Raw genomic sequence first — 18,227 nt, forward strand, 5'->3', positions numbered from 1 at the left:
TGAACATGAATAGAGTTCACTATCCTTTTGTTTAAGCCTGAAAATGGTTTATATACTGTGTTAGTTTCCTGTGCTAACTATCACAAACTCAGTAGCTTAAAAAACAACAGAAATTTATTCTCTCGTAGTTCTGGAAGTCAGAAATCTAGGACTAGTATCACTGGACCAAAATCCAAAGCATGTCTGCAAGATCACACTTCCTTTGGAGGCTCCAGAGGAAAATCCATTCCTTGCCTCTTCCAGCTTCTAGTAGCTGCTAGCATTCCTTGGTTTATGGACACATCACTCTAATCATCAAAGTCAGCATCTTCAAATCTGTGCTCAGTCTTCACATTGCCTTCTCTTCTTTGTGTGTCAAATCTCCTTCCTCTTTCATATAAGGACACTCGTGATTACATTTAGGGTCTCCCAGATAATTCAGGATAGTCTCCCTATCTCAAGATTCTTAATCCCATTTGCAAAGACCCTTTTCCCAAATAAGGTAATATTTATGAGGTTCCGTGAATTAGAATCTTCTGTCTTTGGGGGTGATTATTCAGGCTGCTACATTTAACCTGTTCACTTTTGCATTAATGACTATGTAGTGGGATTCTAGATGATGTATAGCAATGTACTTTTCTCAGTGCTCACTGACACAGGAATAAGGGTGCTGTGTAATAAGTGAGTTGGAGAACTATAAACTAAATAATACTTTAAAGGAAAGGCTGCCTAAAGAAGCAGGCTTTGGCAAGTAAAGCTCAGAGAGGGAGTTCATAACTTCATGATAATACCTCATATAAATTAAAGTAATGTTAATTGTCTCCCCCAAAGCAAGGCCATTAAGCAGCTTATTGCTCCTACCTTTAGAATTTATTTTGGTATTTCTTGTGGTCCTGCCTTTCCAATGGTATTTTACTTTTTACCCAGAAGGGATATAAACACCTCCTTTGACAGTCCCTTCTGGTATATTTCATCTCTAAGTATAACAAGAGGAGGGAAATAAATGACCACATAGGTACTGATAAGCTCTGCAGCAATCAGAGATGAAAGGCTCTAGAAGGATGCCAGCACGTAGTTTCATTTTGAAACACAGTTCCTAACAAACGGAAAGAATAAGTGTGTCTACCTACATTCCCCAGTTACAAGCAGCTAGCCTGGCAGTGACCTTGACACTAACCAAGGAGGAACTTTCTGTTTCATTTTTTCCACTATGTTGAGGTAAGACCCTCTGAACCATGAAAAAAGATGTTTCGTTCCTTAAACACATTTTTATCCACCTCCTACTATGTGCCAGAAAACTGTGTGTAAATCCCTAGCTAATCCACTTGCTTTCTTTCTCCCTGTCAGTTGCTTTCCATGTGATTTTCAAGTCCTCAAAACTTTTAGAATTCTACGCTTGGTCATTTAGAACAGAACCAAGGAATCAAGGTCACAAAAGGACAGCTTAGTTGGAGGAGGGGTGAGTGGAAAAGGAAGAAAACCAAGAATGCTAAGAAGTTGCGTAAATGTCCTCTAGCACATCCCCTACTCTGAGGGCTAATGTACTGTAGCAATTCATCAGTCATTCTAATAGTCTTTTAACTTCTGTCAGAAAGCCCGCTAAATGCTAACATCTTAAATGTTTAATATTCTAAAACATATTTTCATTAATCATGCAAATTATCTGGGTATCCATATTTTACAGTAACTCTCTACAGAGATTGAGGCCTAAGGCTTTGTGTATGAGAGGCCCATGTTAGTGAATGATACTATAGATGAAATATAGCTCAAAATTAAAGAATTTTAGAAATGAAACTTTGCTAGTGAAATTCCAGTAGCTGTGTGCTATCACATTTACTAAAAAAAAAACCAAAAAACCCAAAACTGTCATTAATGTCAAATCCTTCTGATTATGGAGCAACCAGCTAAACTATGCACTTGCTTCATTCTATTTTATTACATAGTTGGTGGATAGATATTAATGGTGGTAGATGGTATATTGTCCTAATAGAAATAATCCTATGTTTCATAGCAAAATGGACTGTGGGCTCAGTTGTTAGAAAAAGGTAGAACATGAGTTCCTTGCAGTTATGTTGGCCTGAACTGCACCATGAAAACCTTCATTTTTATGCTATCAGTCACCTCAATTCCAAGGATTCTTAGTTGCTTGAGAAAAGGAGAAACATGTAGATTGGCCCCATGAAGCAGATGGATAAGGAATTGAAAGGGTAAATGGTATGAGTTTTGGTAGTGTTAGTGGAAATGCTTTACCCTGAAGCCATTTGATTGTCAGCAGAAATGGAGGTTGGTAGTGAAAGAGAAATGACCTGAGACCATGTAAATATGGTTAAACTGGAGTCACAAAGCACTAGTGCTCGCTGGACTCAAGAACATGACCTAAGCGACTGGAAGTCATGAGCGATGGTGGTGGATCAGTGCACTAGTTCAGCTCCCAACAGGAAACATATGGCACAATGACTGAAGATAATTCAAGGAAGACTTATTTTTAAAGGGGCTAATTACAAATCCATGGGCAGGGTGGAGAGTGGGGGCACCATTAAGGGCTGTGCAGGTAGTGAGAGCTAACAGGCAAGAGCTGTTATTAAATATAGGCCTTAGAAGATGAGACAATTACCAGAATTTGAAGGAAAGAGAGTCATTACAAATGTCACCTCTGGGGGACTAGTGACCTTTGATTAAGGGAGACAGCCAGCACAAGTGATCTCATGGAGAGAGCAAATGCCCTGACTTCACTCCCCTCTCTCTCTTCAGTCTCCTAATGGGGCTTTCCATTCATTGAGCCTAGCAGGAACCCGAGGACACAGATCAAGAATGTGGTCCATGCAGGTTAGCCTCCCTGAGTGGACACCAGGGCTTCCCACGTGGAGAGTGAGGGTGAACACAGGGAGTCAGAGATGTCTAATTTTGGTATGCATACCACTTCTTTGATTATGTAAGCAAAGTTCATAACCACCCTTTGATTGCTTTTCTTACAATTCTTTTTTTAAAACCGTTTCTTTTGCAGTTAGTTTCTTATACGATATCACCTGATACTGTATTTATCTTAACAAAATTTCTCGTAGCAGTGCTACTTCTCCCGTACACAAGTGTGAACCACCTTAGCCTCTGAGTAGTCAGATACTGAAAAAAAAAAAAAGCTGAATGCCGTCCAGACAGTTCTTTATTCTGAACTTTATTCTTCACATTACTAATCAGTTGGTGTAACAGTGTGCTTTTAAATACCTGTAGTCCTTACTGCTAAAGGAACACTGAAGTCTTCACTTTTTTTCACATAGTTTGCCTTCTAATTTTACTTTTCTAGTAAAGTATTTAACTATTTCTTCCTGAATCATGGATTCTAAGGTGCAATAAAAATCCAAAGGGAAGTATATTTGTTGTTATACAGAGAAACATTTTTTTTCTAGAGCATTTTCAATGATTTCTGCTGGAATGAATGAGTAAAGATTTCAAGAATAAATAGTGGCAGAAAACCAACTTTACTGTTGTACATAAGTTGATGCACCCCCGGGTACAAGTACTTCTGTATCTCCTTTTGTTGAGTTCTCTATTTTTTATGAATATGCATATTGGGGGGAAAAACTTCCATCTGCTCTCTTTTAGCTGATTCTATCACTTTTTTGAGCTGTGCATCATTATGGAGCTTCAGAGAAAGATGATCATTTACATTACATACGGATATAAAGGAGAGGAGGAGTTGATGAATTGCAAACAAGTATAATTTATATGGACGAAGTGTGCCAGAAGTGCTTTTCACCCCATTTTACTCTGCAAATGGAATGATTCCTGCCCATTCACTTGGCCCAGTGCCCAAATACTCAGAGAGGAAAACGTCCCTTTAGCTTGTGCATCAGGATTTCACTTCTTCTCTGTGAGGAGACAGTGCTTTGCACTCAGGCTCACCAGGGACCACAGAGGTCAAAAGAAATCTCTGAACATTCTAATGTCATGTTTTATATTCTTCTGTCATGGCTTCCTCATTTATAATATACGTCATTTGGACACACTGATCCTCTGTGCATGTGAGAAGTCTGCATGATGGAGAAGGAAAGGAGAAGTGATGAAAAGCTTTTATTTTCCCCGTAACCTGTCTCCGTGCTTTGATTTCCCATGGTAGATCACTTGTGTAAATGCCCATAAGCTTTGCAAGTAAGTAAATTTTACATTTAGGTTGTCTTCCTGAGAGCTTCTCTGTTGGCTTTAGCGCAATCAGCTGTAACTCTCTACTGTAAATACCAAGGCCCAAGATGCAGTAATCACCCCAGAACTTTTATTTATTTAATGTAAGCATTCATTTATATGTTTATTCATTTATTTTTCAAAAATGATTATCCCTATCAGGTACCAAGAGTGAGGACTCAGAGCTGCATACAATATAACCTCTTCCTAAACTGCCAGGAGTAAACAAAGTAAATAATCTTTCTTGAAAAAAATATTTATTTACTATTGCTATCATTTTATTTTACTCTGTCTTGATGGGGGGAGGTAGTTAGGTTTATTTATTTTTAGTAGAGCTAGTGGGGATAAACAAAGAAATATTCTGTCATGACAAAAATGGTCATTTATTCTGTGAGGGTCTGCTGAAGCAGCTGACTCTCTGTCTTGCTCGTGGACAACACAGTTGTCTTAGCCCACAGGAGATTTGTGTCTGAAGAATTTCAAGTCACTTCTAGACCATGGCTTGTCTTATGGTAGCATGTGTGCTGCTTTGAGTCATGCTCAGACATCAGTTTTCCTGCACATACTGCATGCCTTGTACTGAGTGCTTTGGACATTTTATCTCATTTAATCAACAATATAATATGGAATATTAGTACTATAATTATATACATTTGATAGAGGGGAGAAAACTAAGCTCAGAGGATAAGTGACTTGCCCAAAGTCACACAGTCCTCTAACCAGATCTCCAGGCTCTGTGTTCTGATCAATGTTGGCTGTGATGAGATGAATTCAGTGGTAAGATGGGAGGTAGCGTAAAGTGTGGGTTACTTCTATCTTATTTCCACAGCCAAGAAACACGGTCAAATTTAGAAACTGCTGTTCTTTTGCCTATATTTAGTCTCTATTCATTTTGCTCTCAACCTTTACATAATTTCAGCATGAATTCCCACTTTATGAAGGAGTACTTGAAGTCTGCATGCTGATTAGTTATACAGTTTTCTTTATCAGTGGTTGGGGAATGGAAGTGCATGTGTGTGTGTGTGGGGGGTGATGGAGTATCTAAAATTTCATCACATTATTTTTCTCAGAACTGTAACGGAAGTTTCTCAACATGAAATGTCATCAATTTGGCCTCACTCAGGAAGTTGCAAGGCACTTGACTGTAACCTCAGTGAATTGGACGTTGTCTAAAGCCTGAAAATCTTTAGCTGCCTGTCATTTTAGAAGTTTTTAAAGTTATTTTATTTCTTAATTAATTCTCTTTGCAACTTGATTGATTTAAAAAAAGCTTCTTAAGGGTGAAGATACTTAAGGGTGAAGATACATTTGTGTTTATATCAGCAGTAGAATGGGAGAGGGGAGGGATGTCAGAATTTAAATCATCTAATTTTTGCTCTTATCAAAATAGTATTATGAAGATTTTATCCACTTATCTGAAATAAAATTTCTCTAACCGTGCATATTGTCACAACGTACTTGAATCTGTAAATATGGGCTATCCCTGAGATCAGAACAATAATTGCATTCCACAGTGGTTTTACAACCTTTCTGTACTAAAAGACCCAGTTGTGTCCAATGGAGAGGTGATGACGAGATTCTGATGCAGATTATCTGATCCAAAGGGCCTTTGTGGCATAGTTTTGGGCAGCATATATATTCCATATCTAAATATTGTTGAATGAATAAACAAATGAATGAGACTGGAACTCTCACTGGGTTTCAACCAAGAAGCACAAAGCCAGTGTAATCATCTGGTAAACATTAAAATGTCGACCCTTGAACCACTTTCATATCTGTCTCCTAGTCAACAGTGGAAGGTCTAAGTCCCTCACAACCTTGGATGAACTATTTCTACCGGCAGCTGAAACCTCATGGTGTCTCTGCTTTCCTCCTTCTCTCTTTGCATGGATCCAGCTTCTCTTCATCTGCTTCAGTCTCCTCAAGGCTTCTGCAGCACTTCTGCTCAAAAGTATTTCTCTAAATTCTTAATTGGGTACCTTCATTTTGAAGGGATGGAAGTTGTGACTGAATATGTTTCACAAGTTTCTACCATCAGGAAGTTCCTTATATGCTCACCAGCTTACAATTCCCTGACATCTTCATAAAGAAGCTCTACTCTTTTGACCTCCTTGAGGCAGCAGATTGATTAAAGATTAAGAAGTATGGCCAGTGGTTGTGCTGTGTCTATGGAGGCCCTAGAAAAATCTGTTTGAAGTGGTAGTCCTAGCAGGAGTGGGGCCATGATGGAGCCAGCATATTGGAAATTTGAAATTGAAACACTATTTCCTGCTGCGGAGAGGAAGGAACAGAAGTAGACATGTGCTTTACTCCTGACCTGGGTACTGCATCTGGGATCACCTCTCATGGATCTGGAAAAATATGCTAGAGATTAACTGTGTGTTTCCTCCAGCATTTGAAACACCACTTTGTGTTTCTTGATTTTTCCTAATTTTTAAAATTAATTTGAAAAACTTTTTGGCCACTTTGGAAGGTATTCTATAGGTTGGGTAGATTGATTTAAATATTAATATGGAATGTGTTGTACAGGGATAATCATTATATTCAATGCAATCCAGCAAACAATTCCTGAATGTCCACTCTTTGTCTGGGATTATGCCAGAGATTGAAATGACTAAACGGAATAGTCTCTGTCTCCAGGAGATCACAGTCTCATGAAAGGGCAAGTGTCCCACAAATAGATAAAGTATAATATGATGTGTTAACAACTACCAGAGATACAAGTTGCTATGAAAAAACAAAGTGGAGGGCACTAAAGTGACTCACAGAAGGCGTCATGGAGTAAATGACTTTTGTGATGAGTCTTAAGACAGAAAACAGAGGGAGGCTTCTGGATATAGAAAATAACAGGAGCCACTCCAGCAAAATAAATAGTGTAAGAAAAGTCACAAAGGGAATAGTGAACTCAGGGAATTGCAAGTAGGTTGTTATGGCTGGAGAGTGTAGGGTGAGAAGGGAGAGAGGAAAGATATGACTCATAGGGAAGGTTAAAAATGGTTGGGAAGGACTTTATATATCCTGGAGATTTAAGTATCATACCAAAGATAGTGAAAAGCCATTAAAAAATTTTAAGCTGGGAAGTATGTGATTTGACTTTTGTGTCAGAAAGATCTTTCTAGAGACCATGTGGAGGATGGATTAGAAGGTAGGGCATTGATAGGACAGAGGTCAGTTGGAAAGTTGTTACATCATTTTGCACATGACAGTATGAAGTCCCAAAGCAAGGCAGTAACCATGGGAATGGATAGAAATCTGTGAATATGAAAGCATTTCTAGAAGTTGGATCCACAGAGATTGATTATTTATTGAATCTGTATGGGAAGGATATATGTGAGATGAAGCAAGAAATTATATTCTGCTTTGGGTAACTGAGTGGGTACTGGTACTGTTAAAGAGAGAGGTAGATTGGGAATAAAATAGGAGAGACAAATTTGCAGAGAAAATCAAGGATTTGAATATGCTGAGTTGAAGCTTCCTAGAGTGCAGTGGACTGAGCTGTGCCTCCCCCGCCCCTCACATTCATGTGTTGGAACTCTAAACCCCAATACATGGTATTTGGAGATAAGGTCTCTGGGAGATAATTAGGTTGAGACGAGGGATTAACCTAATTATCTCCCAAAGACTCTGTCTCTCTCTGCCGTTTCAGGACACAGCAAGAAGGTGGCTATCTGCAAGCCAGGAAGAGAGATCTCACCAGAACCCAACCATGCTGGCAACCCGATCTTGGACTTCTAACTTCTAGAACTGCGAGAAATAAATTTCTGTTGTTTGAGCCACCCGGTCTATGGTGTTTTGTTATGGCAGCCTGAGCTAATAAACGGGGATTCAGGAAGTGGGATAACACAGATCCAGGGTTTAGGAGAGAGACTGAGGTGAAGTAATTGGTTTGGAAATCATATATACATATGTATATATACATGTATGTGAGATATGTGAAAACGTAAGAACTTTTGTGTAAAGTTCTTAGATGAATATGCCTTCAGTAACACTAGTCTGGAAAATATCAAATGTACATAGTTCTTTTTATTATTAAAATTAGGGTATTTCAAAATTTTAAATATTTACACTAAAAGGTGAAAAATCTGTACAATTATTAAAATTAGTTTTACTCAATCAGAATTGACAATATATTGTTATCTATACTTTTACAAAGATAACAGTGAAGAAATGAACAAAAAACAGTTACTAAAACTTCACTATGGATCAGGATAAAATGTCTCCAATATTAACACACACGTTCCCAGTAATTATAAAATGAATGTAAGTGCTGCTTGCACAATTGGTTAAACAGACACATGCTCCATAATGATTCATTCAGTAACATACATTAATTCAAAACTGGTAGGTATAAAAAAGGAGGATTTTTTTTGGAAAATCATTTTGCACTTATAAAGCCAAATAAAGCTCATGTCTCACACACTAAAAACTTACACTATGCTTTTTTATGATACAGGCAAGTGAGATACTAATATATAGTATTTAAAATAATAAATACACATATTACTTACAACAACTGAAAATGTTAGAGCTATGAACTTTTATGTACATTCCCATTAAAACATTTTAACTTCAGGTTGTATCTGCAAATACTTCTCTTCCTCTCCTATTTGATCTTTTAGCTCAAGAAGAGTTAAAATCCAACACATCTGTAGATGTAGAGCTGAGAATGTGTGTTCAGTTGCTTGGCTCTGTGATAGTAATCTTCTGTACCATGTCAGACAGATTTTCAGACTCCAGATCTTCTTTACCATTATCTGAGTTTTCTGATGAGATATAACAACCGGAGTCCCTTGGGCAGTCATCTAACTGTGACTTATTTAAGGAGATGTCTGGGCTTAAGGACAGGGGCACAGATTCATTTTCTTGCTCTTGAATAGCTGGAAATGGAAAAGAGGGGAGCAGTTAGGCAAAGCCAAGAAAAGTTTTATTCATATATTAATTCATCTTCGAGCTGTTTTAACTGTTCCAACCTTTACTTCATTACAATTGAAACTTTTGTAAGTAAAAATTTGTTGATTATAAAAGTGATGTTTGCACTCAAATATTCAAACTACTGTTTTCTTAGAAGACAAAGTTTGCCCTTTGTTGCTCACTTGCAGTTTCATGAAATTCATGTGAACTGCTTACATAAGTGAAGATCAATATGGACTCTCACTTTACATTAATGATAAGTTGCCAGAGAAAGCAGATTGTATCCACAGTGTGACTGATGCCTTTTCCAAATGCTCCTTAAAGTAACACTAGAAAAAGTCAGTTATAGTTTAAATGTACAATCTAAGTCAATAGTGATCTTTTCGAACAATTCTAGAATCGTGATAATGTGGATTAATGAATATAAAAGATCACTATGAGCAACAGTATACAGTAGGACTTTAATAACTTGGAATTTAACTAATAAAACTTAAAATATCCAAAATTTTTCTATGTTTGCTTTCATCAGAAAAGTAGACAAAGAAACCAAGTTGCTTTTAGAAAATAAAATAACTATTTCCATTGAATCTGTCTTTTGTAGTGTGTCAGAAATTCTACATCTTTTGTTTATAGTTCTGAATAACAGTTATTGATACTCAGATTGGTAATTCTGTGTCATCAAAGCAGTATTCTGGATTCAGTAGGCATTATCTTTTTAGAAAAAAACATTAGAGATGTAATGAAAGATATTTCTAAAGAACCTAAGCAGCCCTATGAAGTTTTTACTCCTCTCAAGAAAGAAGAGCATCGGTGTTCTCTTTGTCAATGTGAAGTTTCTTTCTTTGCATTTCCTGACACTAGTAAATGGGTGTTTCTCTGCATCATGAGATGGGTTCCTCAGAGAGGAGATGGATGTGAGGCCACCATCTGTCAGCTGTATCAGCGTGTCTTGCTCTTCCCCCTTCTAACCTTTGGATATTTGAATTGCCCTACATTGGAAAAACATACATTTCAGGGTGGGCTAAGACCTCTGTCTTAAGAGGCTACACACTGCATTCCACTCCAGTGAGAAGAAAGTAAACTTTAACTTCAAAATCCTTGAAAGAAGGAAATTGTGTAATTGTGCAATTTTCCTCAATGTATTCATAAGTAATTTATCCTTTAGAAATCCACTTTTTAATCTTGTCTACATATCTCCTGCTTTTAAATGCATTTTCTAGGTTTCAGGTATCTTGCCAACATTAGTTTATGGTTCAGTGTGAATCCAATTGTTATCAACTTCATTAAAAGAGAGAACTGAGCCCTGGTGCCTTCGTAGCCTTGCGTGTAATGAATTAAGTTCTCATCAATGTAGCTAGAATGGTACTGGTTATGTACCACTCATGGAGGAATTGAGAAAAGAGTCACTCAAATTATTTTCTGTATTCTTCAGTTTAGATGGGAAATACAGATTGAGAAAGGTTGGGAAAAAATGATAAAAATAATTTCTTAGTCTACTCATCTTCAAAATGAGTCATAACAGTTCTTTTAATCTTTTCTTCGAGGCTTTTATTTGCAGCAATGAAACCACATTTATGCCATTCCTCTGAATCTTCTCCACATTTGCCACAACGTATTTAACTTATTTCTAATCCAAGGATCAGAAATTTAAGTCTATTGATATGATAACTAGTTTTAAGCATAAGGAGCTTTAACTTTAATATGTACCTATTGTGACTGTTATTTTAAAATGTTATCTATCATGAGGCATTTTCTCTTTATTAGTCATAACAACCTTTAGGTTTAAGGGGAGTCTACTTAATATTGATTAGTCTTTATGAGTATCAGTCATTCACTTTTGTTCTCAAGCCCTTCTTTTATAAAAAGGCAGCACTGAAATGGGACCTCACTCTCTAAGGAAAGCTCTCTCCCTCTGCTTTTCTGTCTTATCACCACTGAAATGAAAGAGCCAGCTCTGTTCCATTATCCAAGTGTTTCTGGAAAAGGCCAGAGGACTTGGATTTGTGGCCGTGCTTCCTGTACCATCAGCAGTGATCACCAGATTTGGAGCGTGATTCTCTTAGAATGGTTGTGGGGATAATGCCATATTTCCCCAGATTATGTTTGGGCCTATTACCTGAACACAAAGTGGGAAGAACTGAGTTCCCTCCCTTCAGACTGACATCCTCAACAGGACTTGGCGTAATAAAACTGCTCCCAACACTATGTTCTGTTTAGGTTGATTACTGATTGTGGGGCTCTCGTCAACATATAAAACATGGGCTTGAAGAAATCTGATTTCCAAAATTAGCTCTTTTCCTTTCAAAAAATAAGTAGTCAGCTTGTTATTTTGTCCTCAGAAGCCTCTATACATTCACCTCAAAGGCTAACAAAGTAAACAAACAATAAATGAAAATTTGACTTTAATAGAAAATGTGGCATTTAAAAAATTTTAGTAATAAAATATATTTTAAAATTTCCCCCTGACAAATACTGTATCATACTCTCTAAATTCTAGGAGTGGTTTGTTTTAAATACAGGTTATTTATTGTAGACACCTTTCATCTGCAATTTTTATGGAAAATAGAAATTGTTTCTCAGTATGAAAGTTATGCAGCACAGTAATTTACAAAACAGCAGTAATTTGCTAAATGATTTCCTAGTGAAATGAAAACATGACTATGCCTCCTCAAAAGCTTCCCACCAGGCTTGCAATAATTTTAGGCAAGTGATCAGCTGGAGCCCCTCAACTGTAACTATAAAAAGAAAAGGCAGGTCATTAAGTTACATTATGGAAGTGAAAGCTATGTAGCAGTCAGTTTTTTTGTATTTGAACGGTCAAGATTTTCCTCTTCTTGGTTTTTTTTTTTTTTTTCTCATCCTGACACTAATGACTTAGGGATTGGCACAAACCTAGGTCTTATGCGATGGGTGGCTTTTCCAGCAGAGGTGATGAATTCACACTAATACATCTACATTTTCTTTCTAAGTCATTTAGTTCCTTCATGTGGCCATGAAACAGAGTAAAGCTAACCAACTACCTAGAAATTGAAACTATAACCTTCATCAGTTTTGTCCCATGGTCCAATCATCTGAGCTAACCAGGCAAGAATTACACTGGAGTGAAAAATAGTATGCCTACAAAATTACAGACTTGCCATAGGATATCTAAGTGCATTTTTTATACCAAAATATTTCTGATAATAGGTTAAGTTAAAAAATCAGTGTGTATAATTTAATTATTTTATTATCGAAATTATATAAAAACATATAGACATGCATATAATTGACAAATGCAAAAGTGTTAAAATTTTAGATAGATTTTCTCTTTACTTTCTCAGATTGTCTGCAATATCTTTTATTTTATTTTAACAAAGAACAAGAAATTTAAATGGTACTGTTTTTCAATAAAGCTCGTGAATGGTTTGCAAATATCCCAAAAGAATTTTCAAATCTGGGTATATTGGAGAATTATTAAATGATTTGAAAAAGGATATCTCATTGCTACCAGCCAATAGCAGGCATAACAGGAGTACAGAAAACATCCCCAAACAGTTTTGTACTCTGTGTAATGAAAATAAAATAATTATGTTAAGAATAAATTATTTAGGAGATACTTTGTCATAAAGAACTACTTTGAATATTAAAATATTTTATTTCTTACCAAAATTTTTATGGAATCATGAGCCCATGTTTCAACATTTTAAGATAGTCGTCAATGGAGATAAAAAGTGGCATGGTGATTAGAACATAAGACAGCTAGTATAATTATTCAAAAAACAATTATATTGAGTTGTGACATTTAATTAATTAAGTATAGGCAATCTCAATTATATTAAAAGTGAAGAAAGCTTTAAGGAAATCAAACTAGATCCTAATTCTGGGAAAAAGTTCTCATGCCCTAAGGAGAGAACTCTGTCCTATATTCACATATTAGAAAGTTTAAGATTTAATAAAAATGTAAACTACTAGTTTTTGCTTGACTTTCCCAGTTTTCTTTACCCTAATATTCCAGATTTTGACTTCACTATCTTGTTTGCTTTAGGTGTGAAGCCTCTGTCCTTTAAGCCAAGTACTATAAAATAATGCAGTCCGAAGGGCATAGGAAAATACCTGACCAATGAAAGTGCTCAATAAACAATTTTTTTAATTAAAAATGTGATATTTAGATTAATTAAAGGAAATATGAACTAAAAAAGATCAAATAAGAAATTCTGTTGAAATTCAAATGAAGATACCTCTTGGGTCTTTGTATTACTCTCCTGTTTTTCTCTAGCTTGGTACTATCTCTAAAGAGGAAAAACCAGGCTTATGCATCTTAGGATGGCTCAAAGCCTCATTTGTAGCCCCATTTGAGTCACTCAAACCAAAACTCAAGCATTCTCCAGGTAACTATGGCTATATTTATTTGTCCAGAGGTAGCATTGTCCATGGAGGAACATCCGGTAGGCAGTATGGCATAACTCTTAATTATTTCTGATTTCATCTTAAGCACATCCTTAAATTACCTGAACACTTTAATTTTCTATTTAGTAGATATTTGGTATTTATTTCATTTAAATACTGACTCATCCTTTGGGGAAAAAAAATCAAAAAACAAAATGCAAGAACAAATTGGAAACAAGAATCACTTCATGGGAAACCAACCAGTTGCTGCTTTCTTGATGCCATGAGAGAATATAGAGTTGGAATGACTCTCCCTCTTTTCGTAAACCTCTCTTTGCATCACAGCACCATAGTCTAACCTCTAATGAGGTGTGTTCTGGGGGGTACATCTTTTCACTTATACTTAAACTCACAGCAACTCCCACTTCTACTGTGCTGACTCCTTCAGTGGGGCAGAGACACACTCACTTGAGAACCAATCACTCAGCACCAACTCAGACAGCACCGTTAGGCTGCCACTTCACCCAAGCACACATCCCCATAAAAGGCTCTGGTCCCAAGAAACATTTACCCTTGGTTGAGTTGTCATATTGCACTATTTTGATCAGGACCAAGTAATATTAAAAACTATCACTAAATTAGTGGCCTTAGGAAATCAATATCATATTTCTTATAGGTTAAATTAATATGGTGAAAAAAACCCTGATTTCATTATTTTAAAATTTATTATTTGGCAGAAGTAGTAACACTTAGCATATTACTTACTGATCTACAATTTGCTTTTACCATTTGATATGTTTTGGACATAATGTCAGTACATGTCTCATTCTCTTAATATCTTCATACTACTTTGTTGTTTGCATATATATTAATTTATTTATAAAAATTAAATACTGATGGAAGTTCACATTGGTTTTAGTTTTTAATTAAAACTCCTAGTAGTTTAGCTAGTATTTTTATGCATTTGTAGAAGTTAAACAAATTTCTAAAATTGGAATTTCTGGATACAAAAGTACACACATTTTAAACTTTGATAGTTTTTACATTATCACCTTCTAGAAATGTACTCATTTATATTCTTACACACTCATATGCACACACAGTCATGCATAAAATGAATCTTGACAACACATCCCAATACCCACCAAAAAAACTTTTATGTGTGAGGTGGGATTGAAGGAGACTTTAAGTTTTATAACCGGAAAAATAGTCTTGCATGCTATTTACAAATTTCTTCACTCCCTCATTCAACACGTATGCATTCTGCAAGCACTTGTTAACCATCCACTCAATGCAAAGAGCAGTTCTAGGGCCTTTGGGAAGGCACATTGTAATAGAGGATTCACTCTTGTTTGTCCAGAGTAATCATTACAAAACCATGCCTAGTACACCATCACAGTGCACTATAAAAAGTACAGGAATGCCCTACATGTACAGACATTATAAGTTCTTTAGGTGACTGAGGTGAAAATTCTGTGAACTCTTCCCTCTGGGAATTGATCTCTGGTTGAAGTATAAAAATGTTTCTGTTTCATTTTATTGTTCTTTGTGTTATATAGAAGATGGCATCTATCATAGTTTAAATCTTAGGGTGGTAAAACCAAAAAGAAATCTGAAGAAAGTAAAATGGCTATGACTAGAAATAGATATTAAATGCATGTTTATAAATACATAAAAGTAAAATATCTATGTGCGTTCTTTACTCTATGTGGATAGCTAGCATCTATTTTCTTAAAAAGCTGTACATTTCTTGAATCTAGATCCAAATCATATGGCAAGTGGGTTGGAAACACCAGGCGCACGTGTCAGGGGCTAAGGCACCAGGCTCCCCTGGCACACTGTCAGGCCAACTGCTGGACTGCTGCTTGGCATAACTACAAATCTTCCCTGCTGGCAGCTCATGTTCCAGGCTCCTGGCTGGGACTTGCCATTTACCCTGCATCGTTTTGGGCAGGTAGGCAGGCAGGAAGGCACAACTGGGGATAGCTGAGCAATGAGGGGCTGCTGTGACCACAGCTGGTGCCAACAGCCTGGCACACAACCCACCTTTCCCCCTTCCTCCTCATTGAGCGCTGCAAACAAACATTGCAGGTAGTACCTAAAATATGCTATGTATGGATTTTAGTAGAGTTTGCTTGTTCTGTTACTAAGTTGTTTTTTTTGTTTTCAATGTAAAATTTAATTATCCCTGTGCTATATAAGGGAGAACAAGATATTTCCATCTGCCATTTTCCCCAAGGACAATAGAACACATTCTCATAGATACACTTTTAAGACTCATCAAAGTGCTTCTAAATGTGGGAAAAGAGAAACACATTCAGAAGAAAAAGAAAATATTTACTATAAACAGCAGTTAACTATCATATTATTCTAAAGAGGCCTTTCTCAGCGAGGCAAAGAGGCTTGAAGGTTGTGTTTAAGGAACAACACACACACACACACACATAGTCTCTATTCGTTTTTACTTGCTGGGAATATTTATTCAAAGTAAATAAGCCATTTTAAAATTCAGAGGATAAATAGAGAAAATCTAATGTGTACAAAATAAACATATTCTACTCTTTCGCTCTTTTAAGAGCTGAGTATTTCATTCTAATTTTTTTTCTCTTTCTAACCTCATCTAGATTCTCAGTTGAGGGAGCCAGGGGCCTAATTCTGCTCAGTTCTAATGCAACATGAGAACAAATTCAGAACATCTCTGTACTGGTCTTGCCTGGGATTGCAGAACCCCAAATTCATTATTCTGTTCCAAGGTAATACTGTGATCAGCTCCACCAGCACTCACCAGCCCTACTATCAGGTTGTTAAAGAAGCATCTTTTCCTCTGGTCAAGCAGTGACCTAAAAAAGCTTAATCTGCTTTAGGTTTTCAAGGTCAAAGTAGTTACGGTACTATCTGTTTAGGCCTAAGAGAAAAGGAAAATTGCTTGCTCTAAGTCTTAGATTTCTGTCTGTCCCCGTTCCATCCCCTATCCTCTTGGGCCCTCCAGATGTATTAAAGGCTCACAGGGAGCTTGTGGTCTTTTCTACATGATCTGAAAGCTTTAACTCTGGTCCTCAAAATAGGTGCCCACTCTGCTCAATTTTTATAATGAGTAGATTAGCAAAGCAAAACTTTTCAGTTTCCAACCTAAGAAGCAATGAAACTCTAAACTAGGAATTCATTGATGTTCCCCAAACTGACATTATTCAATGATTAAAATAAAATGCATACATAAAATCCTGACCAATTTGCATACCCCATTCTTCCACACACACACACACACAAAAGCTAACTATTTTTAACCTATGACTGTAATGTGCATTTGTTTAAAATTGTCTCAGTTTTAAACAACCATATATTCAAGGTTTTTATCATTCAAGGTACATGAAGGTTGTGCATTTAATCTTTAGCATGGTTGTAGAAGATATGATTCACAGAGTACAGAATAGATAAAAATAAGCATGCAGCAGCATGGTGCCGAATCATCAGAACTCACTATCTTATCAACGAATAGAAGTCATTCTTCTTTATTTCTTGAGCAAAGCAGTTTCATATAAGATAAATAGCTTTCAGTCAGAATAGCCTAACATGCAATATGCATCTTTTTGACATGTATATTCTAATACTACTTTAGACCGTAAGATTAAAAGAAGAAAAATCTCAGAGTTGTGTGCTGACAACAAACACTGGTTGAATCTGCATTTGTTCCATATTTCATCTCCCAGAATTTGGTTCAGTGCGGGTATGTTTGTACATTACTGGCTATTATTAAATGATCAACCTCTAGTGACCTTCAAGTACTGTTTTCTAAAGTTTTATAAGGAGGAATAATTCAGGGAATTTCTACTTTTTTATATCAAACATTGAAAGTCACATCATGCTTTGGAAATACTGTGTTTTGCTTTCAGAGACCAGGATTGAGTAGAATGTGTTTCTACTAGATTTTGGAGACTGGATTCTCGATATGTGACCTTGAGAAGACTACTTGACTACTCTAGTTTTAGTTTACCCATCTTGCAAAGGAAGAATTTGAGTCAGATTTTTTTTTAAAATTACATGTAGCTCTAATGTGGTATCATCCATAAATTATTATTCTTCTGTTAACATAGAAAGTAGATGGATGATGAGGGAAGTGGAATAAAGAAATTAAGTGGACACTTTAAGTGGCCCATGCCTTTGGCATTGGGCTGGTCTTCCCTCTGTGGGCCCCTGCTGAACATTGTTTCATGGCTGAAAGCCTGCTTATGGAGGCTCTCTGGCCCCTTCCATTCACAAATCCTATTGCAATGCAGCCATATTAACTTTTCACCTTTCAGGACACCATGCTATTGCAAAGTTTCTGTTCTCACTTAAATATTAGCTTCTACTTTCTGAGATTGAAAATTGAACTGAAGCACTTGGGGAAATTGGCAAAGTAGTAGAAAACTTGAATTTTCAAATACTCATTTTATTAATTTTTACCAGTTTGTATGTGTGGAAGAAAAAACTTGGATTTTTATAGCAGACTGTCTTTGATGAGAACTCTAACTCTGCTACTAACCTAGCTATTTGGCCTCTTTGAAATTCATCTATGAAATATTTTTCATCTATAAAATGGGCAAAATATCTACATGGTTGTTATTGTATAAGGAAAACAATTAAATATTCTTCCCCCCTCTACTTTAGCATCAACTTATTTTGGAAAGTATTGACAATGATACTGCAACTTATCAATTACCAGAAATCTACAGAATCCATTTCTTAGTGTCACATTGCTCAGTAAAGAGCCATGTTTTGAAATGACAAGATGGGATTCCTCATTTACCTCATTTACC

At 36.4% G+C, this 18,227-nt stretch overlaps 1 protein-coding gene and 1 long non-coding RNA gene across 2 annotated transcripts in view; one reads left to right on the top strand and one right to left on the bottom strand.

Annotated features, from left to right (window-relative positions):
- The window catches only part of LOC107034718 (uncharacterized), a 76,475-nt gene extending 68,571 nt beyond the window's left edge, over positions 1-7,904 (top strand). The window contains exon 3 of the long non-coding RNA XR_012075777.1: positions 7,802-7,904. This is a non-coding gene — a long non-coding RNA (uncharacterized lncRNA). The remainder of the gene's footprint in view (positions 1-7,801) is intronic.
- A 325-nt stretch (positions 7,905-8,229) lies between these two features.
- SAMSN1 (SAM domain, SH3 domain and nuclear localization signals 1) overlaps positions 8,230-18,227 on the bottom strand; it is a 128,238-nt gene continuing 118,240 nt past the window's right edge. Inside the window, exon 17 of the mRNA XM_006216127.4 lies at positions 8,230-9,032. Coding sequence (XP_006216189.2) covers positions 8,830-9,032 — 203 coding nt within the window. The 3' untranslated portion in view covers positions 8,230-8,829. The remainder of the gene's footprint in view (positions 9,033-18,227) is intronic.

The sequence above is a fragment of the Vicugna pacos genome, chromosome 1, assembly GCF_048564905.1.
Source record: "Vicugna pacos chromosome 1, VicPac4, whole genome shotgun sequence".
Classification (NCBI taxonomy): domain Eukaryota; kingdom Metazoa; phylum Chordata; class Mammalia; order Artiodactyla; family Camelidae; genus Vicugna; species Vicugna pacos.